The 27353-nt window shown below is 40.1% G+C and overlaps 1 protein-coding gene across 5 annotated transcripts in view; it reads left to right on the plus strand.

Moving 5' to 3' along the window:
- The window catches only part of FRMPD2 (FERM and PDZ domain containing 2), an 80324-nt gene that overhangs the window by 9204 nt on the left and 43767 nt on the right, over positions 1 to 27353 (plus strand). For 4 of the 5 annotated variants that reach the window (XM_068950203.1, XM_068950205.1, XM_068950204.1 and 1 more), the window contains exons 3-16: positions 3681 to 3838; positions 4811 to 4876; positions 5907 to 6092; positions 6977 to 7103; positions 8910 to 9041; positions 12735 to 12819; positions 15312 to 15462; positions 19291 to 19362; positions 20041 to 20215; positions 20936 to 21086; positions 21183 to 21321; positions 22241 to 22393; positions 24614 to 24799; positions 25684 to 25840. In XM_068950203.1, coding sequence (XP_068806304.1) covers positions 3681 to 3838; positions 4811 to 4876; positions 5907 to 6092; positions 6977 to 7103; positions 8910 to 9041; positions 12735 to 12819; positions 15312 to 15462; positions 19291 to 19362; positions 20041 to 20215; positions 20936 to 21086; positions 21183 to 21321; positions 22241 to 22393; positions 24614 to 24799; positions 25684 to 25840 — 1938 coding nt within the window. Of the gene's footprint in view, positions 1 to 3680; positions 3839 to 4810; positions 4877 to 5906; positions 6093 to 6976; positions 7104 to 8113; positions 8198 to 8909; positions 9042 to 12734; positions 12820 to 15311; positions 15463 to 19290; positions 19363 to 20040; positions 20216 to 20935; positions 21087 to 21182; positions 21322 to 22240; positions 22394 to 24613; positions 24800 to 25683; positions 25841 to 27353 lie in introns of those variants that run through there. The other variant, XM_068950209.1, reaches the window with a different exon arrangement.

Below are 27353 nucleotides of genomic sequence, written 5' to 3' on the forward strand. Positions count from 1 at the left end.
GAAAGTTTTCTTATAGTTCTCACCCTTGAAAATTATTTAGGGCATTTTTTTGCCTCAGATTTCCTTCCACTGAGACAAAAAACATTGATGGAAGTAATATCATATTTCTAGTAAAACTGAGAAATTTTTCAGTGCTGCAGCTATAGTTACTGGGATCGCATGCAGACTGCTGCGCCAACATAGAGGTCTTCACACAGTAGTAGTGTTAGTTATCCTTAGATGAATTAATTTCTGATGTGTAATTTGGGGAAAAACTACAGATGGTAAAACAGGACAAAGGAGTCCTTCTTAAAGTCTGAATAACTTATACTCAAAAAGCACAGTGACAGCTAGGATCATTTCCTTCATATATTGACAGTGAGAGCAGGACAGGCAAATCCACATGGCTCCTCATTTAGCTAGTAAGACTTTCATGCTTGATCATAATAATATGACTATCATCCTGGCTAGACAAGTCATTATGATGAATGCTTGTCAGCCAGCCATTGCACAAATGAACAACCTGTCAATTACATTTTGAGAGACAATGGATAATTCTTTTGAGGGGACAATGGGCGAGATGTATTCTTATTTCATATTCTGATTTTTACATGTTTATGAGGTACTGAAAATAAGTGACATAACTCCTGCTATAGCTGGAGGGGAACTTTTTACCAATCAGGTTTTTAATGGATTGGACCACTATAACAGAGTGAATATACAATCAGTTCTCTATAATCTAGGGATTATCTACAGGCAGTACGAATGTGCTAAGGAATACTGTATAAAGACACCCACCCAGACAGATTCAACTCAGGTTAATCAAGGCTTAAGTCAGTGCCAGACACTAAACTAACCCTATGCTCTCCATATCTCTGGTTTCCCCAAAAGACTTGCTGGATGCCTGCTGAACTTAAATAATCAGCCAGTATTCCCTCTGCTGCACCAAATAAGTTTAGGGTATCATGATCAGAAGATGAAAAGTAAAAATAAGTAGGGATGTAAAACCAAGCTGGTTTGTAGTTCAGGTGCAATGCTGCTCAAACATGTCTTCACAGAGCTCAAGTCCAGAAGTGATGCAAAGCGTGACTCATTCTGAAGCTCGGTCCCCAACATTCCAGTTTCTTGGAGGGCAGCAAGGGTGAATTGCCTCTGCTCAGTACCAGCCCAGTTGACTAAGGCTTATCTCTGGCTCAACAATCACTTATTTATAGCCATACTGCTTCTGGAATCAACCTCTTCTCAGGGCCAGTACTGCTGCATTTGTGCTTGATCTAATAAAACCTGCTAGACTCAGTGTCAGTCCGCACCAGCTCGCTATAGCAGTATTTCCAATGACTGGTTAGGCAGGTGTGCTGAACACTTGGCTGGTCAACACTACAGAAGGCCAGGTAACCTTTGCTGAGGCCAAAGTACAAGCTGACAATCTGTTTTCAAATTAGACAAGTTTCCCAGTATGTGGTAGTTATATTTGAGCACAGTACTATGGAAATGGGGAAAAAAACAAAAGAAAAGGCTAATTGATGATTAATTCTTTAGAAAACTAAAGGTCTCAATGACAACTGTTTCAAGACTTATGGACCACTGATATTTGTATCTGGTCCTCTGGGTGTACAAACCTAAGAACATACGAGTTCCCAGCTTAACATTTTTACCCTCTGTTCCATTTCCTGATGTGAAGGTCCCCATGCATAGGAATTAAATAGCCATTTTTAACATGTAATTTTTAAAGTGCTAAAATGCTAAGGCATTTAGATCTTGCCCCTTTTCCTTTGGGGAACTGAATGGTCTCTGTTCTTACTGTCTAGACTGAGGAGTGGTTCAATGGCCTTTTTTTTAAAACTACTTTTTTTCCAGGAATGCCATATCCAAATCATCATAGTTAACACAGTTTTTCCCCTTTCTAAAGGGAAATATCTTAGACCATGCCAGCCTTTATCTTACTTTTTAATGAACATTTTATCCAAATCACTTGGATTCTTTGGTTAAATTCACTTAATACATATATATGAGTGCAGAGTGTTTGCAGAAAATTGTACCTGCTCATGCTTCTACTCCTGCTTCAAACCAGACCAACTTCAATGGATCTCTGTAGGGCTATTTCTTACAAGTACTCAGCATTTTACAAGAAGAAGCTAGCCCATTACTGAGATGCTTTCTAATAGATTTTTTCTGGGAGCAGCAAGGGCCACCTGTTCCCTAAGGGAAGGAGGGCCAGGAGCCAAATACAGTAACAAGGCCAGCAGAGCAGAGGCCTCCCCAGCCAGGGCCCAGTCCCACAGTACCTGAGTGAGGTGAGCAGGGCAGGTACCAGAACAGCAGCCAGGGTCAACCAAGAGTCCAGATCACTACACAAGTTTTTGGTGACAAGGTAGGTCTAAGATCAAGCCAGAAAGTTGAGCCAGGATCAGGCCTGGCAAGGGTAACCAGGGTCAGACACAGCTCCATGATCTCCAGGAAAGCCCACAGCAACAAGGCAAGTCTGAGGTCAAGCCAGGAAGATAGCCCATGGGTCAGGATCAACAAGGCCCACAAGCATAGCTCAGACAGAGCTGGAGACAAACACTTCTACAACATTACCTAGGCAGGACTGAAGATCTCAGGCTGAGCTTAAATGAAGGCACTGGGTGGGTGGGCAGGGGGTGTGGGTTGAGGCCCCAGGTGAGGCTGGAGGCCCCAGGTGAGGGTCATTAAGGCCTGTTAGTGCCATCAAGCTCTGGCAGATTTAGGAGTCTACATTTACCATTTCAAGGCACTTTTGTTTGAAATATTCTTTCTCTCTCTTTTAATAGAACTGATGTGCAGCTGGAAAGCCTGAAATGTGAATAATGCTAAAACATCATGGCTGTTTATAGTGTTGGTAGAACTTTAGGTTTTAGTTTGGATATTTTTTGTATTTGCCTTCTGGTAAAAATTTCCCCCAAATTCAGGGTAGTTGGAAGCAAAACACAGTTGCAAACAAAAACATACTAGATCGTAGCTCTGGGACTTAGGAGGTCTTGTTTCTATTGCTACCTCAGCTTCTGTTATGCTGGCTGACACTGGGCAGTCATCATAGCCTGTCTCTGCATCAGTTTCTTCATCTGTACAATGGGAAGGAAGAGATTCTGACTTCTTGCCACAGTTACCTGGCTTTGTTAGATGAAATGCACTGAAAGAGACTACTAAAATGCAGAGCTGATTGACTATGAGCAGCACATGGAACAAAAAAGCATCACAAGGAGGAGATCTGTTCCACAGTCATGCAATTTAATGGAAGCTAGCTTTAGCTCTTTGGCAAATGCCAGCTTTAGAGTACTCATACTTTGTTGGAAGGAGTGTTTTGCTCTTCTGACATCCTCTCATGTTCTGTATATAAAAACCTAGCAAAAATCACTAGTTAAAAATCTTAATTTAATTCAGAATCTGCATATGCAATGTGATTTCACTTTTTCTTAGGCTTCAGAAGTCCACTGAAGCCAGTATATTGTTTCTATGTGTGAAACGACGTGAGAGAGGGATGAGCTCTTTGACTATCACCGAATACCGGGTGACAAAATCAACCATGCATAAATGAACAATGATTTCACTGACTTCTGAGTATTTCTCCAGGAAACTCCAGTGATGGATTTGGCTACGTGGTTGAGACCCCAGCAAAAGGATTTTCCCAGCACAGTGAATTCAACAGTAACAACTCCATTGCCTTCTTTAACGTTTTTCAGACCCCACCATCTGTGTGATTTGCCCATGGTCAATGCTACTGTCTACTGAAGGAAATTTGTCTTTCCAAAACAATGCATCTCAGTCAGAAGCTGTCCCTTTCAGTGCACCGGAACTGCTCCATGGACAAATTAAAAACAAGCATATCGGACAAACAAAGGTGAGGCATACTGTAAAATAAATCTTGAGAATACATCATGAAGACAAGCTTGTGGGTTTCAATGCAGCATACCAAACATCTACTACCAAACTCCATTTCTAATCACACTAAACAAATTAGGCTACAGTTAGAAAAATTTACATGTAACTTGAAGCTTGTCATTGAATTAGAATGAATGTCAACATCAACATCAATCTTGAACATCAGTTCTCAAGGTCTGCAGAAATGTATTATTTGTAAAGGCCCACAGAAAGGAAGAAAATTTTTATGAACATGAAATTTGACCAGCTACGGTAATTTTAATCCCAGAAGCAGCAGGACTGTAGTATCTACAGAATCAGAGAGTGGAAACTCTCACAGTAAATCTGAAATGTGTTCAGCTTTGTTTAACCATTTAGTTTTCTTCTCCCTGTCAAATGAGTCTCTCTAGCAAGACAGTAAAATACAACAATCAAGTGCTTAAAAGTTTTAAATATCACTAGAACCACATCCGTGCACATCTCCCTCTATCCAGGTAGAAAATACTGTAGTTTCAGACTCCCCACATGATTGAGCACTTCAGATGCTATGCAGAAACACAAAGCTTTGGAACAGACAGCCCTTATTTCAGTAATCCTCTTCCTGGACATAACCCGTAGTCAGCCCCACAGGGAGAGTTACTCCCCAGTGGGCTTCAAAACTGAGAAAGCAGTTCAACTTTATTTTTCCTACTCATGGCTTGTTGCATAGAAGGCAGTCTGGCTCAGCTCCTCACAATGAGCAATTCCCCTTGCATGCTATGTAGTCCATGTATGAAGAGTCACTCTTATACTTTTATATATGTTCCCTCTAGTCTAGTTTAAAAAAAAAAACAACAAAAAACAGTTTCGCCTTTGCCAATCTGTGGCCAAGGACTGTCTCAGTCTGTCTAGCAAGAGGCTTTTCTGTAATTAAGGTTTACTTCATAAAGGGTTTCCTTTTCTGTTTTGACAGATGTTGGTGTATTCCTTAGGAATGACCTTCTACTGGGCAGCAGACTATCAGGTTCCTCCAAACCAGGCCAGTAACACAAGTATTTTTGTTTTCTTTTATTCTGCCTCATGTTGGTAGGTTCAAAGATTGAGAGGCATAATCTGAAGTCTCAGTAACAGGGGTTTTAGGTTTGGACCACTAGAGAGAACACAGCCAGTTGGAAAGCGTGTGTCCAGACTTCCACCAAAAATACCAGTTCATCTAAATCAGAAATTTAGTTAGAATTTATTTAGGCCTCATCTCTTTCTTTTTTTTTTTTTTCCAATTGAAAAGCAGAATTGCTCCTATTAAGATGAAATGTATCTTTCTTGCAAGAGTGAAGAGATTACTTGTTCCAAGACAACAATGAGCTACTTTCTAATAACATATGTAGGGCTAAAAGACAAAAAAAAGTCATATCTGCGTGATTCTGGTGCTGCAAAATATATGCACTTTTTCGAGAGTGGAATATTTTGGTAAAACTCTACCAGTGTCTCTGCTAATTGCAATTTTGTATTTCTTGCTGCTCAGTCCTTCAAAGATTTGTAGCATGTATTTTGCTTCATTTGTGTACCCATGCCATTGATTGCCCATTTCTGATTTGGAAAGCACTAGTTTTTAGTAGACATAACCTCCCTTCCATGGGTATACATGGTCTAAGGGAAAATAAGCTAAATGACTTTTGAAAATTTCTTTGGTCTCTATGGCTACAGTTTTGGCTGGTGTAATCCCTCAACTTTCTGAGGCTAACTCTACCCCATGTCTTGCTTGCATGAATCTTTAAGATGCATAGTCTTAGAAAAGCTGTGGTGCAGCCTGAGCTGCTGGCTATCACCAAGAAGCCCCATACACAGGCTGATAAACCTCCTGTACATGCTGGCTCTTTTCAAGGCCATCCTCCATTCCAGGAGAGGCTCCATTCAGAGTTGTTTTGCTTCCTGTCTGGAATTTTCCCAAAGTCTAAAGAAAGTCAGTGCCCATTTCCCACCCAAGGTGAAAGGCTTTCAGAAATTCCAGTTTACCCAGGACTTCAGATCATTACGAGATGTCATTTAACATTATCTCCATGTTGACTCAGTCCCTTCAGCTGAGCGACCAACTACACGCTCTCTTGCTGACACTATGTGAAGATCTGCCACATAAAAGACTTCCCCCTGAATCAATTCTGGCAGCATGTGAAGCACAGCAGAAGGAATCCTACTTCTTACCAGCAAATGTCTACATAAAGAAAATGGTCCAGCTTGTGCTGGGAAGTGTCAGTGAGGTAGGTACTACTCTTATACTCTAAATATCTCCTTCTCTTTGGTGAGAGAGATGAGCAGTAACTTGTGATACAAGTGAGCAATTGCCTAAAATTAATACTTGTGTCAACTAACAAAGTGAGATTTGATTCTAACCTTCTAAATAGCAAATTGTGTGGGCCTGTGTAAAAGCAAATGAGACAAGAAGCCATCTCAGACCCCTTTTAAACTTCTAGAAAATGATACAAACCCAGCTTTTGCACTCACAGTATCTTCATTCCCTTAGTTAATGCTTAAACAACCATAACCTTTACAGAGACTTCATAGTGGCCAAAGGAATGCGCTTTATACAAGGGAAAAGATTTCCCCATTGCCACTGTGTCTTCAGACTTTCTTTGTGAAATTCAAAGAAACCACATTTACATCATACAGAGAGTTTCATTCATTTTTCTTAACTGGAGCTGAACTTTTAAGATGTAATCAAGCCTGACAATGTGGAGCTTGAGTCTTCTTCAAGAGTTGAGTTCTTCAATATCTGAAATCTCAACATATAATTTTTGTTGATATGCTGAATGAAACTGGAAGAGAACCCATTGCAAATATCTTCTTTTTTCTTTTTCTGTTTTCAACTAGTATTCATTAGTATGTTGAGGTGATCTCTTCCCTTGTACTCGCTAGTACTCTATTTCTCACTGCAACAGAAGGTGTCCCTTCTTTAAGCACGACTAGCATGAAAGCATGAACTCAGCAAACCTCAGTCCTGTTTTGTGTTAATCTGAGAAGATGAAGTTGCTTATACCAAGCAAAGCAGCAGCCTTTGGCAAACTGAGGGCAAGGATCACTTCAGTATAATGGTCTGAAGTCCACATATCATATGACATTGACTTGCAGTACCACTGGCTTCTAGGTAGAACAGGGAGTCACAGAAGACAGCACAGCCTCTCAGCTTAACAGAAGTCATGTGATAAGGAAAAGACTGCACGAAAAAACATTGGACACCTCAGCATTGTCGTCCCGGATGAATTTTCACACAGGTAAGGAAAGACTTCTAATCTGAACTGTCTAATAAAGATGCAAGGGGCCTTTTCTGAGGCTTTCCTGAGCCAGGTGAATTGCTTAACTTCACATTGTGGCAATTATATGTAGTGTTGAATAGGATACTTATCGCTTTAAATGGAAATCACTTCATAATGGAAAAACTCTGAGGCAAGTCAGCAAGATTTGTGTTCCTTATCTCCTCAGAGGATACCAGTCTGAAGCTGCGAAGCAATGATAATGAATCAGCTTGCACATATTCGATTCCTAAAGCAGTTTGCATGAAAACTGTGTATATGAAACATAACTGCTTTTGTACTCTGGGTACTCAAGTGTATTTTCAAAGGTAAAAAGGGGGTTTCTGTGAAGTTATGCTGTTGCCGTTTAAAGAGCATATATTCATCCTTCCTGTTTGATTACTCCAGCAAAAATTAGCGGCTTCTCTTTGATATTTAGTTCCATTTTTCTATTCAAAAGGTATTTTACAAATTCACGCTTGGACTGCTGGCGTGATTTCAAGACACAAGGCCAAATCCTGCTCACTATATAAACAAAGTAGCATACATTAATTTCACATTGCAGTTGACTAAGATGAAGATTTTATTAGTCCTCCCACTAATTCTCTAACTGTAACTTAAATATGGACTTCAGGTTCAGGTAAGTTATTTTTTCTGGCTCTCTAGATCGTGATGTTCACTTCAACAAAAATCTCATTGGAAGGGGAGTTGACTTTTGGCCCAGGTCTGCAGACTTTTTTTGGACATGCTCAACATTAGGCACATAAGCAATCCAGTCCCTATTCAGCAAATCACATATATGTTCCATTCACTTCAGCTGGAATTACACACATGCTTAAATGCCTATGGAATATTTCTGTTAGGTACTATTGGTTGTAAGAAAAGGAGCTGCTTCTGAAAACATACAGACAAACCAAGTCTCAAATGATATTGGCTCAGCCCCTCATTCAGAGACTGAACTTGCAAATTCAAACTGCTGTGAGCTCGTGAAAACTGGACTGCTGCCAAAAGGGGTGGTCCCATCTTCAGCTGCCTATTGGCCACACATTCCTGCCCTTTCCTTTGCACTGGTTCTAGTAAGTATGTATGCGGCATGATCTCTGTGCTTTCTAGGGATTCACAACACATGACTTACACTTGCTTGAGGGCTTTAATGAATCAGTATGTTGATTATATTGAGAATGAAGTGTAATTGTTGAGCTATACATTTCTAGGCAGCATTTCAGTTCATTTCTTTTCTCCTAAAAATGATCACCTTCAGGGATTCTAATAAAGAAAGAGACAATGCAATCAAAGTAAAATTAGGCTGCAACAGAAATGTATACTTCATAATGATTTGGGATGATGCCTTAAAGAAATTTCTGCAGCTGAATCAGGTAGTGGATTGTGTCTTGCACAGTCCACCTAGCACTCAGAAAGAATACTTATTGCTGAAGGTTTTGGGCCTCAGAATATACCGAAAGAGAACTCCTTTCTAGGATACCTGCATTTTGCAACCCTTCAGTTAGGCTTGCAAAATACAATTAATATATTGGACTTGTTTTATTCTGATTGGCCAATGAGCACTATGAGAACTAGTCTGGGTCAGAATTTGATTGTGAAAGGGCAGAGTTAGTAGAATGAAGTTAACAAGCTTTCCTAGGTCCTTAAGGAACTGAAGTTAAGAGTATGACATGGAGATATGGACTAAATAACAGTTAGTTAAGCCAAATAACATTTAATTTATCATGCAAACACATTGATTTAAAATCAAAGTCTCTGATTCACCATATTCCATTCTATTTCCAGACAAAGGGTCCAGATTAATGAATTACAGTCGGTCAACAGAAGATTACAGACAACTCTCTGTGGACTGTAGTGACTCTAATAGTATTTCAGAAAGCACATCTTTGATACTTTCTAACCAGGAACACAGGAGAGGTAAGGTTTTCTTGAAAGACAGTGGTTATAAATTATCAACTCACCTGAGTTGGTAATTTTGTCACCTGAAATGTGAGACTACCCTCATATGGTCATGCAATAGGTACTCCCAGACGCATGTGGTTATGTGACTAGGGAGGTGTATTTGTGTGAGGCTGCAGAGAAGAAAGACCCTTTTACCCTGGGTTCTTTTTTACCTGTGTCCTACTATAAGGACATTCATTCCCTGGCTACCATATAGGACCATCACCTCTTTCTTGCTTTATGCCCCCTTGCTAGATGAAGCTCTTCACAGCAGATTACAGACAAAGCTTGGCTGCGTGTCTCTGGCAGATGGGATCTGGGAACAGGTGAGAGGCCAGGGAGCTGCCCCACATACACACAGGATGGCAACGTCACAGCAAGATGGCAGCATGGAAATTAGCTGAATCTATAAATAATATCAGAGATTTGAATGGTGGGGAGTAATGTTTCTTCAAACAAATTCAAATCTAAGTGGAGTAATACAGAAATCTAGTGGAAAAAACAAACAAATCACTCAGTGTTTTGTTTGTTTTTGCTTTGTCCTAGAGCCATTGTATATTTCCTGGGCTGTGTGTTGTTTTTATTGTGCTAAATGCCAAGTTTCTCCGCTGCTCTTCTGATTTACCTTGTCTGGACATATCTGGAACTTCAGCTCCACTGTCAATCTTTTTATGGCAGGAACAGCATAAAAGCAACTGTTTGGGAGAAGACCTATTCAGTGCAGACACTCTGGTGTACCTCAGTCAGGGTCCTTCCCAGGCCGCTTAAATCACAGTGTAGGAGAAAATTACTGAAGCAAAGAGGGGATTTCAGCAGAGGAGGAGATGATGGCAGCTAAGGAGGAGGAAGGGCGGCACTCCTGTGCCTATGTATCTTCATGCTTATATTGGAATCTGAGTTAGAGATGCCTAGGCAAAGGGTGTTCACGTTGCCTGACAAACTCTCTGTTACCCTAATGTCATGAACTTCTCCCAAAAAGCCAAGTTTACCATGCCAGCTCCCCATCCTCAGACTCCTACTCACGTTTACTCTCCCAGTCCACAGCTGCCCACCTCCCCTCTCCTTTCAACCTTTCTTCCCACTTCCTGGGTCACATCTCCCGAACCTCCAGATGCACACCCAGACGTACACTCACCACCTGCTGCTCCCAGAGCTCTGCCCAGTGCTGGTGACAGTCACTCCAGGGTTTACCTCCTCCTTCTGCCTCCTTTGGTGGCCGTGCTTCTCTCTGCCGCTGAGGCTGGCCAAACACAGCCTCTGCTAGCTCCCCATGCAAAACAAAGTCCTAGCTCCTGCCGTGGCAGGGATTCAAATTTGCCCTGTAAGCATGTGTGGGCTTTTATCCTAGAAATCTATTATGATGCAACAAGACATGCACACTGACAGGTTAGTTCACTGATGTCATAAATAACAGGTAACTGCTGAGTTTCCCCCACTTTTTTCTCACTGGGGAGCATTCGTTTGTGTTTCTGATATCCAGCTGCTGATTTTCATGAAATTTGTAGGAACACGTTACTCACCCTCTTTCAGATTTGACAAGTTCTAAATTTACTGGGCAAAAATGGTAGACAGATAGACAGCACGATCTCAAGGGACTAATTTCCTTAGGAACCATGGCAAAAACTTGGGTGCACACTGCTTGATCAAAAATCTGCCAAGAGTCGATTCATGGAGGAAAAGACAATATATCCAGGGAAAAAGTGTGCACTGTACCCTCTCACCCCTCTACCTGAGGAAAGTGAGGGTACTGGTACAGTTGCTGTTGATAATTCCCTCCTGTCAAAGACTCGCTTTTCTGAAGCCCCAGAATTGCAGTCAACATCAACAGCAATAAAAGCTGCACCTTCTGCAAGACTTGGTGTCAGTCACATACCAAATGGCAGGTAGTGAAGGCAGATGCAGGAGACTGTTTCGAAAGTCCATTTTTTAAAAATCTTGGTCAAAATTTTGACAAAGGCTCATTCCAGTGAATCTGTGCATGTCTCACATTCCACTGAGATAGTGGCAGCTGTAGCTACTCAGCATTTTGTAAAACTGAGCTCTAAAAATACAAGGGAAAAACAGATTGTCTGAACTTGTTTGCCACAGACATACCTTCATTACAAAAATACATTCTTCTCCTAAAAGATATATTACCACCCGGAAGAGCACCATTACCAAGGGAGATCAGTATCCATATCCAGACTGTACTTTGGAAGTTCATTTAATATCTAATAAATTAATCATCTATAGGACCAACTTCTTTGAGAGCCACATGTCAACCTAAAACACTAGGAACGTGTTGGATTTGTAATCAAAGCATGGCAGTCTGGCCACTAAAACTAGCCAACTTGTCCCACTACCATGACAGCTGAGACTGAGAAAGCTACGGGGAATTTTACATCCTTGTCAAAATATATATATACAGATATGTGAAACTTACAGTGTGAGAGGAGAGTTTTGCAGGGCTTTCTCATTAAAAAGGATTATGAACATGTAGTTTCAGAATATAGAACTGAATCTTAACTTTTGTAACTACACCTCATTGTTTGGCTTATCTCACAGTCTCACGTTTTGTCACTACCAAATTACTGAGGAACTAAAAGCTTATCTGCTATAGCACCGACTGCAGCTCGAAAAAGCTGGTTTTTAAATTGTTATTAATTCTTTATAGTTACATATTTGATGTTTGCTGCATATTTTACTAATGTAGAAGTAGATTCCCTAGATTTTTAAATTTCAGTTGGTAATTGTTATACTGGAATTCAATGCTATGTTTTTGTGTTGGAATTCAGAATGAGGTTTTAGGATTTAGTTCATGAACAATTTTTCCAGAAAAATGTTGGTCTAAATGATTCCTTCCCCAGTAGCTCAACTTATCATCTCTATAATTTTGCCTGTGCAAAACTTTGATAGGCGATTCTTTAAATAAGATCAATGAAATGATCCAAGCAAAGAAAAATTTAATCCCTTCCCCTTTCTTTAAAGGCTTTAAAATAGCTTTGCTGCTAGAAAAAATATTCATGGGACTACAGCTTGAATAACCGTTCCTGGTTCTATCTCTAAGTTTCAGCTTTTGCATATTTGGAAGAAGCAATGCCTATTGCTCTCTAGCAGCAGAGCTGATTGAAGGTGAAAAAAATATTCAAATCTTATTTACTAATGATTCAAAAACCATCCCTATATCTCCATCAGATTTTTATGATGTAGAGACATTCACAAAATAGTTAAGTGCCAAATACCAGTGGAATATTTACAAACTGTTTTCATTTCAGTGATTTTATATCCTATTCTGATTAACCAGGGAAGTCATATGACATTTTTTCCCTGATTTTATGCCTGGAGACAGAAGAACAAGGAATATTAAATATAACTTCTGAAGAGCAAAAGCTGTTTCACAAACCCTCCATACATCTATGGAAATAATAGGCATTGTACATATGTAGCTATTCTCCAAACTACGCTCTTGTGTAGTGTTGTGAAAAGGGAATAACAATAACTACAGAACTGGGAATGCTGCTGGTGTAGTATTCACTTAGCCCTATCAAGCAGTCATTTATCATGCCCAAAGAAGGATGCAAGAGAGGAAGTAGCCAGTCAACATTTTCTCCTTGTTGTAATTGTCCCAGGATGTAACGCTGAGTGCTGCTACGATTGCTTCAGTCGTGCTATTTCCTTTATTCATTTCAGGAAGAGTCCCACTAACACACAGGTCATGGGATCCCACCCTCAGCGGGTCAAGGACACAAAGTAGCTACAAACTCTTCATAAACAGGTAATCAAAACATGTATTCCTAAAAGAAGGAAACTTTTTTATTACCTAGTGAAGCATGGGAGATGTAGCACGGCCATGTCTTCATAGGAAAATGCCTGGATCACCATCTGAATCTGTCACCTGTTATCCTAACAGACACTGTTTATGTAGAGCTAGAGTGCACCCAGACTCAGCTTGGCCCCAAGCAAAACTGTCCTAAAGCTTTAGTGAGGGAAATGGAGCCTGGGCCATCAACAATCCCTTCAAAACAAGTGCACCAAAGCCTTCCATTTTCACTCTCTTACCACTGTGTCCTGTCAGATGTCACTGCCCCCTGACGAGCTGGCACAGCTATCACACAGGTCCCCCAGCATGTTTCAGTTCAAATCAGACTGGTGAAAAGCAGCAGCTAAGCTGGCTTACTGTGACTGAAACAGCTGGGAAGCAGCTCTACAGACAGAGTGGAAGGGAAAAATTTGAGGACACAATTTCCATAGAGAGGGAGTGATAAGATCTTATGGACAGTCACTGCCTTCACTGGCATGACACTTTGCAGAGACATATTTGTCTACACTTAGATGTTGGGTAGGATCTGTGTCTTGGACTGTTGTCATACTAGCAGAGACCTGATTTATTCTGCAGTGGTTCTGACAGACCATGTACGTGATCCATAATATTCAGCAGAATTTCCATTTCCATCTCAGTTCTTAAAACGGATTTGCCTCACTTGTTTCAACCTTACTCAGCCCTGCACCATCACTTTACTGAAGAGTTACAGGTAACCCAGGGACATAAGCAGTAAAAAACTCTGGTCTGTCATGAGGATTAGCCTCATTTCAGCCATGGAAGTATATAACAGGAGCCCTGTACACAGACAAGGGAAACTGAGACTTACACAACTGATGCTAACTCCTTCACAAAAGCCAGGTAAACTCCACTCCTGCCAAAAAAGAGTTGTCTAGAGTGTTAGCATAGTGCAGCTGAAATCACGACTGTTTCCAAATAAAGAAGAAATATTAAATAGTTAGCCTCTAGGCATCACAAAGACCAGAATCTCACAGATAAGCACCATGTAATCCCTATGGACATCCCATTTAAATTGAGTTCTTGACCCAGTTAAACGGAGTTTCTTCTTTTAACCATGACACGTGTAATTCAGGCCCACAGGAAATGCTCCATTTAGATCAATTCCCAATTAAATGTGTGCCAAGTAAACTGTTTGAACTTCCTGATAAGTCGGCCACAATGATCTGAACTATGTGAGATACTCCAGTACACCTTGAAAATTCCAACAAGAAGCAATTGCCAGCAGGAAGCAGGACAGTAGCACCTTTTCTGAAGAACTGTCTATCACACACACACATCCACGCATATATATGTATATATATATGCTTATATAGCTGTCTACACACACACACACACACACACACACACACACATATATACACCTGCAATGATATCAATAAGAGAAATTTTATTTTACTACTCTACCACGGGGAGAGAATGTCTTCTTAATACAGAGCCTTGGGTTTTCTGCTCATCACATTTTTATATCCACAAAAGCCACTTTAGGTTGTTTCAGGCATGTTTCTTAGTTAAAAGATCTTTCTGAAGTTGCATTCATGGAAACAGAAATACCTATCTATCTTTATAGACAAAGGAATGCAAGCTACTCCTAGAAACTTTGTTATAAACCTTTTGAAACTCCCTGAATGAATTTCCTAAAGCAACTCCGTAACATGCACAAGAGAAGGATGAAATTTTGGGATAACAAAAAAGCTTCCTTGTGATTTTGCCATTTCTTAAAAATACAATTAACTAAAATCCATGTCAATCTTTCTGTCTCTACCATATAATCAATAAGTCTTTCCTCACTGATGAGTATATACTGTATTACAAGTTTATTCTCAGCATACATTTGTCTGCTCCTGTGGAAGACACCATTACTTTATGGGTTGAAAGTACAATATAAGCACAGTTTTCCGAACTGAGCTCTCACACTAATCTTTCTCTTAATTAAATTGAAAATTCCCTCAGCTCCCAAAGACATTAATTTACTCTAATGGATTAGTATTCAAATGATCTAGTTACCCTTCCTGGAAACATTCTGAATAATGTTGCAAGAAATGTTAGTGTTTTCTGAGGCTTTTTTGTGACCTCAAGGTAGAAAATAGTGACTGAGAAACTGACTCCACCCTGCAGAATTCTCTGAAAGGGCCCGGGCTGAATTCTCTGTCTAGTGGCTTCACCAGACTTAAACCAGCTCGAGCTGGCTCACAGGTACTCCTTTTGCATAAAGGGTGTTTAAGATTTATTTATAAAGGATGTCAGCAAAATTATGCCTGTTGAATTCTTTTCTGTAAAGACAACATCATGTAATAGCTTAAAAATGCTATTGTCCTGGATTTCATAAGATCCTGGTACTCAATTTACCTTAAGATCTTTGTCCTCAACTCCGCGTTGTTTTGGATGCACAACTGGATATATTGCTCACTATGACATCTCCTTTGAAGGTCAGTCAGCGCTGTAAAAGAAATCCCTAGCGGAGCTCAGAAGAACAGCAAACATAACCTGCTGAGTTCAGGCTCCACCTTCTCTGTGTCTACAAAGGACTACACAGCAGCTGCTGCATCACAGAAATGTCTGTTCCAAAGGAAGGAAAAGGTGACTAATGAAAAATGTATAACCTGATTTCAAAATGTAAATATCTCTAATGAAAAACCTCTCATCCAGTTGTCAGCCACCAATGATGTGCATATTGGCTATGGAATAATGTCATTAGATGGGTCTCCTAAAATGACAAACTCCAAATTAGGCACGAGCCAGTTGTGAGAAACAGCTCAGAACTGAAGGCAATGAAAACTCTTGTACATACAGAATAGGCAAAAGATTAGGATTGAATCCTCTGTGACCTACATGTGTGATTTCTGCAAGCAGCAAACACCATATGGAGTGTTTTGATCAACTACCTTGACAGGAACTTCAGCACAGCAAAGAAAGTTACAGAGAGCCTGAACCCAAACCCTTGCTTGTCAGTAGCGATCAAAGGACTTAGATTTGTTTTACAGTGTGTGCCTCGATAGAAAGCATACACTAACAGTGAGTGTGCCAAACCAATGGTTCACCTAAGGGTCTATTTCTAGCTGCTGAGTTGTTGTAGGACATTTTTGTGGTTTTCCTCTCTGTTAAGTGGGAAGGATAATGCTTCTTTGGCAGTCAGATTACAAAAATCCAGAAATAACTGAATCACAGAAAACTCCACAATGCTGCTGCCCATGGTATGCCATCTCTTGTGGAAAACAGAAGGGCCAGGTTTCAGGCTGGTGAGTACTTCCACTTGTGCCAAGCTCACATGCACAGACACACGTGGACTCTTTTGATATTTTATCTAGGTTGTTTTTGTTTGCATAACACTGCTGAAAACAATCCTAGCAATCACATTTCTGTGGAGTGAGGAAAATCACTTCTATTTTAGTTTCCTTTTTCCAGGGCATTTTATTTTTTATGACAGTTTGGCTCTTCAAACAATCTCCCTCCCCAGTTTCAGCGCAAGTGAATCAAACTTGCATGCTCCTTTGCTGCTGCTGCTATCATTATTATATCCGTATTTCAAATTAGTGCCTCTCTCCATTCTCCAGTACTTCACATTCTCTCCCATCTCAAGATGGATCACTGGTAGAACTTTGAGGATCACGAGTTTCAGTTAGATATTCTAAAGAAATCTTTTTATATGTAAGTTTAGTTTTTAATCGTGTTAAAGTTTTTCAATGGAATAGTAATTAAGTTCCTCAAAAGGAGTCCAACAAGTGTTAAGAGAAAGTGTATTGTGAAAGACAGAAAAGAACTAAGGCACAGCATGGCAATCAATGATTTCTTTGCTGTTATTTTTAATACGTCCGTACTAGGATTGTCAGTCATTCACCAGGTCTCAGTTGTGCTAGGTACTGCACAGGCACAGAACAAAAGATATGACAATTTTTATGCTTCTTTGGCCATTCCTCTGGACTGATTGTTTCTAAGATAAACCAACATCACATCCATAGTTCTTTAAAGCTATACAAAATGCTGCAATGGGTCATTTCTAGGCCCTCTCCTCCCTACTTGATGACCCTCTGCCAGGGACTGTATCAAGGGTGGCACAGAACAAGCTGGCTCTGCTGTACTCCCACACTGGAGCAAATGCTCAGAATATGTGCATGACTTCCTAACTCCTCTTTATACCACTGGGAGAATCAGAGGCAGATGCTGCAGGAGACAGGCTTTGGATCTTATTATTCAAGTCTGAGACAGTTCATCATCAAAGCAGGGGTTTATATGTAGAAGAGGAGATATGGGCGGTGTGATACCATACTGTGGAAATTCCTGTGAGAAAGGACTCACCCTCAGCATAGCTATGGATGGAGGAGAGGTAGGAATGGTTGGCCCTGGTATGGGTAAAGTTACAGCTGATTTTCACCAGTGGTGGTCTATGCTATAAGTTTCAATTTTTGCTGTACTCATCATGATTTGATATTATCTTTTTTTCCTTCTCTAAAAAGAAAATATGCTCCTTTCCGTCTGACTGACTGCTGTCATGATGACAACAAGAAGAAAGAAATGGAGTAGAGGTCTCCATGAGTGCATGCATTCCCCTCCCCAAACCCTCCCTCATGACAGAAAATGGCTGTATCCAGCACAGACTGGAGACATTCAAAAACAAACAAACAAACAAAAAACAAACAAAAACAGACAGATGCACAGTACAAAGATATCATGTAGCCATAGCTGCATGCATTACAGAAGGAGTGCACAGAATGTAGGCTCTGGGCTGGACCAGGCTAGAATTAAGAAATTATTGGAAGGGGGCATGTGGTTTACAGGCTGGGTTTTGTCAGATTCATCTATGTTTTTAGATCCTTGCTGCAGACTGAAATGACTGCAGCAGAGAGGGGAACAGGTAAAGGTCTGCAAGTAGTAAGATGTGGATCCTTCCAGCCATTCTCCATGATTTAGTCCTTTGACCCATTTAGATCTTCTTCTTAGAAAATTTATGATTTGTTTCAAAATATTAGTATTATGCTGCCAAAACACAATGTAGGGTTTTGTAACATGAATAAAGAGAGACCAGCAATAAAAATTTAAGACAAAACGGTCAGATGATACAAGGGAGTAAAGGTTTACAGAGGACAGGGCTATAACATTTGAGATTCTTCTACAGTGCACCTTTTTTTTTTTAATTTTGTCTTTTTATCACATCAGGAACTAATCTAATTTGCTATACACTGTTCTGCAGCTGCCAGAGCCTGGTCTTTAAATTATTACTGCTCAAAATAGCAAGCTCTTCTTTATATTGTGTCTTCCTGACATTTATAACTCATGCTTCTGGCTTCTTTGAGAAGGTCTAGCTAGGACTGCCTTTAATCATTTGGTATTCACTGACATTTAATAATTCTGATACTTGACAGAATATCAGCGATTGCCTGCAAAATTGTGTTCATCATGTTGGTGAATTTGAAAAAGTTTCCTGTGCTGGATGTCTGCACCTAGTAATTGTTTGGTGCTTCAAGATTTCCATATCAGTAGCCTGAAAAGGAAGACAGTGTAGTTTAACGTTTAGAACATAGGATTCTTTTTTATTCATAGCTCTGTCACTGACTTACTGTGGTACATAGGAGGGTTACATGTTCTGCACGTCAAACCATGCACTGGCTGTGCGGTTATGCTTAGCATAGTGTTGAACCACAGCCAGTAAGTCCTAGGAAAGGCTGGCTAAATAATATTCTTCACGGGGATGATAAAAGATGTCTTCTCCAGAATTTAATGGAAGCTCTAGAACTTTGACATTTTTCAAATGCAGATCAGTGTTATTCCTTCGAAAAAAATTTGCACAAATTGTCAAACAACTTGTGCTGAAACTTACAAAACAATTAAACTTGAGCTAGATGTTCAGAAAGAAAAAAATCATCTTGTGCTGTTAAGGTTTACTGAAACTAAAGGAAAAGAATACAAGATCTGCTAATAACATGTATCAGGCAACCCTCACCAAAGGGAGCAGAAGCAGTTCTGCAATTTAGTCTGGTTTCCTATGGAAGCCAGGCTTATGACATCACAACGGTGTCTATGTATGTGTGTACATGTCTGTGATTGTCCTCATAGTAGCTTGGGAATCAAATGTTTTTTCAGGCGCATTTGACAAAGGGGAAAAGGTCTCAGAAGAAAGTTTTTATAAGTGTCATGAAAATAGGTGGTTGTAAAGGAAACAGGCCTTGTAAGTGCATTGACAGAAGAAAAGGCTTCAGCATGAGCTCACTCCTAATTGGACCCCAGAAAGTCCACACAGGAGAAACCCCAAACAGAGAGAAGTCTTCAATCAGCGTTCGCATCTTATTAGATATGAAGTCAATTAGCCACAGCATACAGATCAGTGGGAAACAGGTTTCATTGGTACTGGTGTTTGAGATCTTCTTAACATTAAGGAGATGTTTATTAAATCTCTAAATTCCCTCCTCACAGTTTTCAGGTCCAGAATTTATTATTTTGTCTAGTGAACCACCAGTGACCTTACAGCTGCCTGGATCAATTGTGGTAAGTATAACCGTTAAGAGTTTAGGACTAATCTAGTGACCTTTTAGTTGGGGCTCTTTATAAGTTGCATCTCAGTCCCACCCCAGGCTCCTTGTCATGTCTTCCTCCCAAGCCAAGTTGGGGTTCCTGCAGAGATAGTGAGACTCGAAAAGGAGAGCATTTAATTCTCAGTGCTACGTAGCCATCTCTGTTGCTGAGAATGGTGTGAAAAAAGCTTAGTTTATCCTTCTCAGCTAAGAATGCTCACTTTAGTAAGACTTTTGAGAATAAGATTATGCAGCAAGCATGCAATATGACATCTAGAGCCAACATATTGTACTCCTCCAGTTTGCAGGCACATCCTCTACTCTTCATTAAGATAAGTAAAAAGGTGACAGCATATAGCAATAGATATTAAGGTAAAGAAAATCTGAAATTACCCTCAAACCTAGAATGACCCTGGTGATTCTAGAATCTGAGAATGCTCAGCGGTCTTCTTGGGATTCCCTGGGTTTTTGAAAAACTGGAAATGTTTGGGACATTAATTTATGATAAGGGAGGCAAGGAACAGCATAGTGTTGTGACCAATTCCAGCAGGTAGTGTAAGGACAGGAAACTCAGGGGCCTCATTAAAAAAATGCTTTGGAACTTCTGCTTGAACTTGGCACTCATTCTTCACTCTTTGTTACATGTTCTTAGACTAAAAAAGGGAAATCCTATTTGTCCCAAAGGGATCTCAATGTGATTCTGCTCAACGGGCAGTGCCTTGAGGTGAAATGTGACATCAAGTCTAAGGCAAGAGATGTTTTCAACACCGTGGTGGCATATGCAAACTTAGTGGAACATTTCTACTTTGGCTTGGCTTATCTGAAAGGTACTGAGATACAGCTAACTGTTGTACCAGTTCTCTCCTGACAGTGTCTCTGTAGTCACCTTATTAATGAATTTCTCTAAGATCCTGATCCTCACATGGAAGCAGATCCAAAGCTTAAGCAAAAGTAAGGTACATTGGTGTAAATTGCACTGCACTGATGTAAAGCATGTCTACCCTAGGACTGTGTACTAGCACAGCCATGCAGAAAAGGCTCTGGCCCAGCCTTACACTGGAATAATGGCGAGCCCCATTGCTCCAGCAGAAATTCAAGGAAGCACTGCAGTGAGGCAGGCTGACGGTCTTTGCTCCTAGATGTAAGCTGGAGCACAGGCCCAGCTACTTCACCTGTAAGTCCTACGTTTCCCTAACCCCTTTCAGATGGCAAGCACTTCTAAGGCACCTGGAAGAAGCATACCTTGTGTGTAGGGCACAAGGATTGCAGTGGGGTGCAGAACCTGAGTGGTAAGCTGAATGTAAGCCCTTTGAATTCTTCTTGAATGCTTCCGTATATAGCACCCCAATCCAGCATCTAACAACTGTAATACTAAATTGCACACTAAATGTTATCCTAAGTTCTCTGTCAAAGCAATGAGTTAACCCAAGGCACAGGGAAGATGATCTATTGTTTTATTGCTAGTGATGCACTGAATGAACATAGCAGAACTTTGAGCTATTGAAGTATCTCCAGACTTACCACAGAACTTACAATTCTCATTTCAGGTAAAGAGTTTTTCTTTTTGGATGATGAGACCAAACTCTATAAAGTGGCCCCAGAAGGCTGGAATGACCAACCCAAGAAAAAAACCTCCATCATTAATTTCACACTCTTTCTAAGGATAAAATTCTTTGTCAACCACTTTAATGTTATCCAGTAAGTGCATAGTTTTGCTTACTGCAGGAAAAACAGTAGCATTTATCCTGAGTGTTCAGGGCTCCTGCTATGTTCCTAAACTTTTTTGTGTTCCAGGCACAGCTTGACAAGGCATCAGTTTTACCTGCAGCTTCGTAAAGATATTTTAGAAGAGCGGTTATATTGTAACAATGAGACTGCCCTGAAACTTGGTGCTTTGGCTTTACAGGCAGAGCTTGGCAATTACGCTTCTGAGGTAGGGGTAGATAATAATTCTCAAAGATCTCTGTCACCGCTTTTTGCAGCTTTTGCTTGTCATACAGAGTTTAAAGAAGAAATGTGAATAGCATGTAACTTCAGTTAAATCCTTCAGTAATCATACTTCAGATTTAATTTAATTACAAAATTTGCCTGATTATAGAGCAATAATGAGACAGATGAATTTAGCAGGAAATCTGGCAGAAAGGTACCTCCTGAAAGACTCTTGCTACTTCATCATTGATAACTTAGCCAGAAAGAAACTCCAGAAGATCTGTAGAAAATTTCCAAAATGGACACAACTTAAAAGTGCAGAGGGGCTTAAAGAAATTAGAAAACATGGAAGATAAAAATAAAGGAACACTCCAGAATTCACAAAGGCTTTTTGTGTAGGCTCAGATCCATAAGATGTAAAGACAGGAAGGTCACTGATGGTACATCTGAACTAGTTCTCTCAGTTTCATATTGTGCAGAAAATACCCACTGATATTCTCTGCCATATCTTCAGTTGTATAAATCAGAGTAGCTCTATCAATTGAACTCTGAGTGGTCTAGCTTTATAATCAACCAAAGTCTGATTCATCCTGGCATTGGGTCCCCCATCGTATTGATGTACATTGATGCAACTGCAGCTGCCAGCTCTAAATACAAGACTGCACTCATGCCTCTCGGCCCACCTCTTTCCTCCCCTCTGCACAGAGGAGCGGTCTATGCTCTAAGCATTGGGCTCAGCACGGGTGCAAAGGATGCATTTAGCTGTGAGGACACTATCTGCTGTTCCCATCTTCTCTCAGGAAATGTCAGCAGGGTGACTTCAGTGTATCAGTCACCCTGAAAATGGAAATGCACCAATAAGAAAAGTCAAAAAAGAACAAAGTAAAAGCTAACCTTTTTTTTCCCCTCACCACCCCCCGAAGATGCATGGAAAGAGCTATTTTCGTGTTGAGGACTACGTTCCAGCAAGTCGAATAGAGAAAATGACCCTGGCGTACATACAAAGAGAACTTGCTAAACTGCATCGCATAAATCGTTCCCTCTTTGAGGATGAAGCTGAACTAGAATTTTTAAAGGTAACTTGCCACACACCAAACACTTTTTTTTTGTTGTTGTAGAAAGTCCTTCTCTATTTACTGTCTTCTACTCTTTCCTTCTTGTCCAATACAAGATTTTAAACGTAGCAAACAACTTTGGATATCCCACAAAAAATTGAAAATATAACTCTGCTGCACACACTGTCACCCTAAATAGCCTGTATCACATTTAAATATTAGGCTTCCTTTCATAAATAGTTTATAAATCGTTAATGCAAATTTTCAACATGCTTAGGGTTAATGTGTATTTTCATCTACAGATATGTTGTCTGGGTTCTAGATGATTATAAATACACTAATTGATTGTATTAGAGATTATTATAAAGCATGGGAATAAACACCCTCTTGATTTCTAGAACTATAGGAGCTGTTCAGCCATTTTCTAAACATGTAGTGATTATTTGTTTAAAAATATTTGTAAACCCTGGAAGGGAGGGGAGAGTTGTCTGACATATTCTCTCACATGACTATATAGAGTGTCATGATGATATGAGATTTAATTTTTTTTCCTTATTTTCTCATCCTTCTCCCCCAACTTCTCTGTTTTCCATCATATGAAAAATATCAGGAGTTAGAGACTGGATAAATATCAGTAGCCATTTTGCTGCAGTGAGACATACTTTTATTTATAGCATCATTTTAAGCTAGCTGCTTAATTACGTTAGTTTATCATCTAACACTGTTTCTGGAATTGAAGAAAGAGATTGAAGCTTAGACTTAAGGACAGTCCCATCATGCATGGCAAATCCAGTGAAGAAAAGCAGCTTTGTTAGTATCTGTTTCAATGAGTAAGTCTGTAGAAGGAGCCAATGCATCATATAAAGTGAGAAAAACAGCCCCTGTGGCAAGAATATGCAAATGCCAAATATGAAAGGGACTTCAAAATTAAAGCCAAGATTAAGCTAGTGATTATGAATGCCCCAATTTTCAGGACTTCAACATTTTTTCTCTGGATACTTTCTGAAAAATAGATCTTGCTAAAGTGTTTTAATTTGGTCAATGAAAATCTCCATTCACGGTTGAAAAGCCATTTTGAGAACCTGCATTAGCTTCGAAAGAAAGAAATGGATTATAAAAAAACTCACATTGATCTGCAGATCACAAAAGAGGCCAGAAAATCATCCTCATATCCCACTGAGGGACTGTGGGATCTAAGTCACATTTTAATATTTTGTGGCCAAGTGCAGGAGAAAGAAGGATAAGTAATTACATCTAGAGCCTCTGGGTGAGGTTCCTCTAAGTCTCCTCTGCGTGCTGCTACAGGGCAAGGGCAGAAGCTGGCTCCTCAGTCCCTTGCAGTATAATCCTACTTGCCTTTCTCCCAGTAATGAGCGCTGTGCAAAAAAGAAGAAAGAAGTCTTACTCAAGGTCTTTTACTCCAAGTCCGGGATCGGGGGAAATTCTGGGGCAGTAAAATTCCCTCAAAAGTTGTCATCATATTTAAGCTTGACCTTGGGGCACAATTTAACAAATCCTATAACTTAACACTCCTGGCAATGGAAATTTATAATGTCTAATTTTAAAAGATTATAGTGAAGAATGAGTAGGGGTAGGTACCTGAGCTTATTGAAGGCTACGAGCTGCAGCTTCCTTGCTGTTAAGATTTCCAGTTTTTCATTACTACTATGGAAAGGAAAGCACACAAGCCAGTAACAATGTCAGAGTAGAGCTGGCACCAAAGCATTTGCAGTTTTAGAAACATCAGCATATTTACTATACCTCATGTTTTCTGGGTTTGCTCAGGAAAACAACGACAGGAAAGAAAATGGAAAGGAACACGGTTTAACATCAGTCAAGTAGCATTAATCCTGCATAGATTCCTATCTGGAGATCTGCACAAGTGCTAAGTAGCAGTAATACTGAGCACCTCAGTGCCACTATAATGTTTAGATTAGTGTGCAGGAAGCTAAATAATCCTCTTACCTCTTCAAACAAGGTGTGTGGGAAAGTGTTATTTCAACTTTACACATGGAGAATTCATGCCTGGAATGGCTCTATGACTCACCATGTTAGGTAAGGCATTTGATAAGGCAACAGGGATGAAAATTTGGTAAGAGTTTCCGCAGATTTCTAGAGAGAGTGAAAGAATATTCAGTACAGACACCCACAACCATTTCCCCCCCCCACCCCCAATCTACCTTCCCCTCCGCCATGCCTCTTTTTGAATAACGTATAATAATTCACTTTTCCTCTACAAAGGTGATTCAGCAACTTCCTGAATATGGAGTGTTATTCTATAGAGTGTCCCAAGAGAAGAAAACAGCAGGAGGGGACATCATCCTGGGAATCTGTGCCAAAGGCATCATTGTATATGAGGTCAAAAATCACACAAGAATTGCCAGTTTAAGATTCCAGTGGCGTGAAACAGAGAGAATTTCAGCTCATGTGAGTTGGGAAAAAGTGAACCTCTTCTCTACTACTTTATTCCCATTCTGTCTGTCCCTTTTATAAATATCTTGCATTTAGAGCTAGAATTAAACTTATTCTGTACAGACATGTCCATTTTGAAAACAGCCCCAAATCAAGGCTGAATGTGGATGTGAATCCCAAGAATACCAATTCTTAGTGATGTTCAGTTTGGGAATTTTTTACCCATTTCTGGAGGCTTAAGTCAAATGACTGCAAAACTGAACAATATGGTGTTAACTATTACAGGGGCTGTGCTAAACCTCTTTGTAGCATATTCCATACTCATTCCTCTCTCCCCTTTACTTCTCTCTCTCTTCTCCCGTGTTTTCCTTTCTACAGCAGGTCACGGGATCATATCTCTCTCTTTCTACATCTCATTTTTCCCATCCCCATCTCTTTGTATGCTGATGCTCGTTAAGAAACTAATATTGGTGACAAGCTTACAGCCCCTGCAAATTGGTATTCTGCCATGAGAGGTCTAGCAACCAACCACCACACAGTGTTCTTCTCTCCCAACTTGTTTTCCCTCCCAAATAGCCCATTTGAAGATATTTTCATTTTCACATTCCGTTGGTTTAAACATTTTAGCACGTTTAGGGCTAAGTTTTGCCAAGCCTATTAACCTGATCCCAATGCAGCCAATTCTAAAGGCTCTTGATTTAAACATAGGATTGTTAGGATTGAAAGACAGACACTTCACTCTACTTATTTTATGATAGGCATTACTGCACCCAAAAGGCATGCAGCCAGGCATAAATATATCTGGACAAATGAACAAGATTATACAGGTGAACTTTCAGTGCCTCAGTATTACGACTGATATGTTATATAAAACAAGCTATGCATTTTTTTTCCTTCAGAGAAAAAAATTCATGATTGAAAGCAGCTTCAGTGGCAAGAAACACACATTCATTACTGACACAGCAAAGACTTGTAAATATTTACTGGACCTCTGTTCCGCCCAACACAAATTCAATGCGCAGATGAATTCTAGGCAACTTCGGCAAGCTTCATCAGGTGAGCTATAAACGTAGTTCTGTTGTACAGGCCATAGGACAATGTTAGGTTTTATGGGGGAGAGGAGAACTCAAAGAAGAAAAATGGCCCTTAGTTCAGCTGAGAACCAGAGGACCTGCCGCATCAGTTTCACTTGAGCTTCAGTTCCCCACTGCAGAGCGGAAAAACATGCCTCCTACATCACAGTTAAAAATCTGTAAGTCTAAGTTTGTGTTTTTGTGTGTGTGTGTGTGTGTGTGTGTGTGTGTGTGTGTGTGTGTGTATGTGCGTGCGAGTGCGTGTGTGTGTGAGTGCGGGGAGGAGGTGAGTACTCTGGTGATAAACATCATATAGCTAAACTCAGATTTTAAAAAAGCTTGATTATACTTCACTTCAGGAAATCTGCTGGGGATTTTGAAGGAAGAGATCAGATTTATCCCCAGCGTAACTGAGAATTGTTCCACACAAAGAATAACTACAGTGTCCAGATACACTCGAGCAGAATTTAGTCTATTGGATATCTTTGCCTCAGACAAGGTTTCAGCCCTATGGTTCAAACTCAGACCAAAACCACTGAACCACAGGCACATCAGTCACGCTCACTCAACTATGTAGGTGTTAGCTGCTCTTCTCTTCCTCTATGTTTTGCCATGTCTGCAGAAGACCTGACTATTAGCTCCTGAGACTTCAGATTTTTCATAGTTCTTGGATGAGATACTGCCCAACCCAGGACAGTTACATTGCTTTTCTCCTCCCCTGTTCTCAGCATGCTCTGTGAAGATGAGTGAGGATAATTCTGGGGAAACTGAGGCACAAGAGAAAGGAAATAGCCTCAAATGACATAAATCTGCACCACTCTTGACTTCAGTGGAGCAATATGGGTTTTCACCAGCTTAGGACTTGTCCATTGGCTTGAACAGAATCATAATCATCTGCACTCACTGAAAATTTGACCCCATGAGTCACAGCAGAAGAAGAGAATCCAAGCGTCATGCTTTATATCCACTAGGATCCTCCTTCCTCTAGGAAAACTTTAAAATCATTGGCAATGAAGTTATATAATAGGATATAACATGGGACATACAATTCATAGCTTTTTTTTTTTCATTGAAGTTCTTTCACAAAAAATGAAATTTTTCTTGCACAAATTTGTTTCATAATGTGCTACAATGACACTTACGTTCAAGGCACCTTCTTTATTAGGGCTCCTGTAGTTTCTAACAAAGCTTAGTGGAACTGTGATTTGCAGCATACAAATGAGTCCTAATAGTGAATTTAAAGGACTGTACAAGATGATAAGACTCCTTCTGCATGAGCCAACAGGAAAACTCTCTTCCTTCTGCTGCCCAGTGCAGATGCATACACCACAATCTCTTCAAAATTTGCTAGCAACCCCCAACTTTGAATATCACCATGGCAACTCTCAGATTGTGCTAATAATATGGACAGTTAACCCTTCTGCTGCCTTCACAAACACCTCCAACCAAAATCACTGAGGAAAGAGGGAGCCCAGGCTTAATGCTGTAAAAAGTAA

Source organism: Struthio camelus, chromosome 7, assembly GCF_040807025.1.
Source record: "Struthio camelus isolate bStrCam1 chromosome 7, bStrCam1.hap1, whole genome shotgun sequence".
In the NCBI taxonomy this organism is placed as follows: domain Eukaryota; kingdom Metazoa; phylum Chordata; class Aves; order Struthioniformes; family Struthionidae; genus Struthio; species Struthio camelus.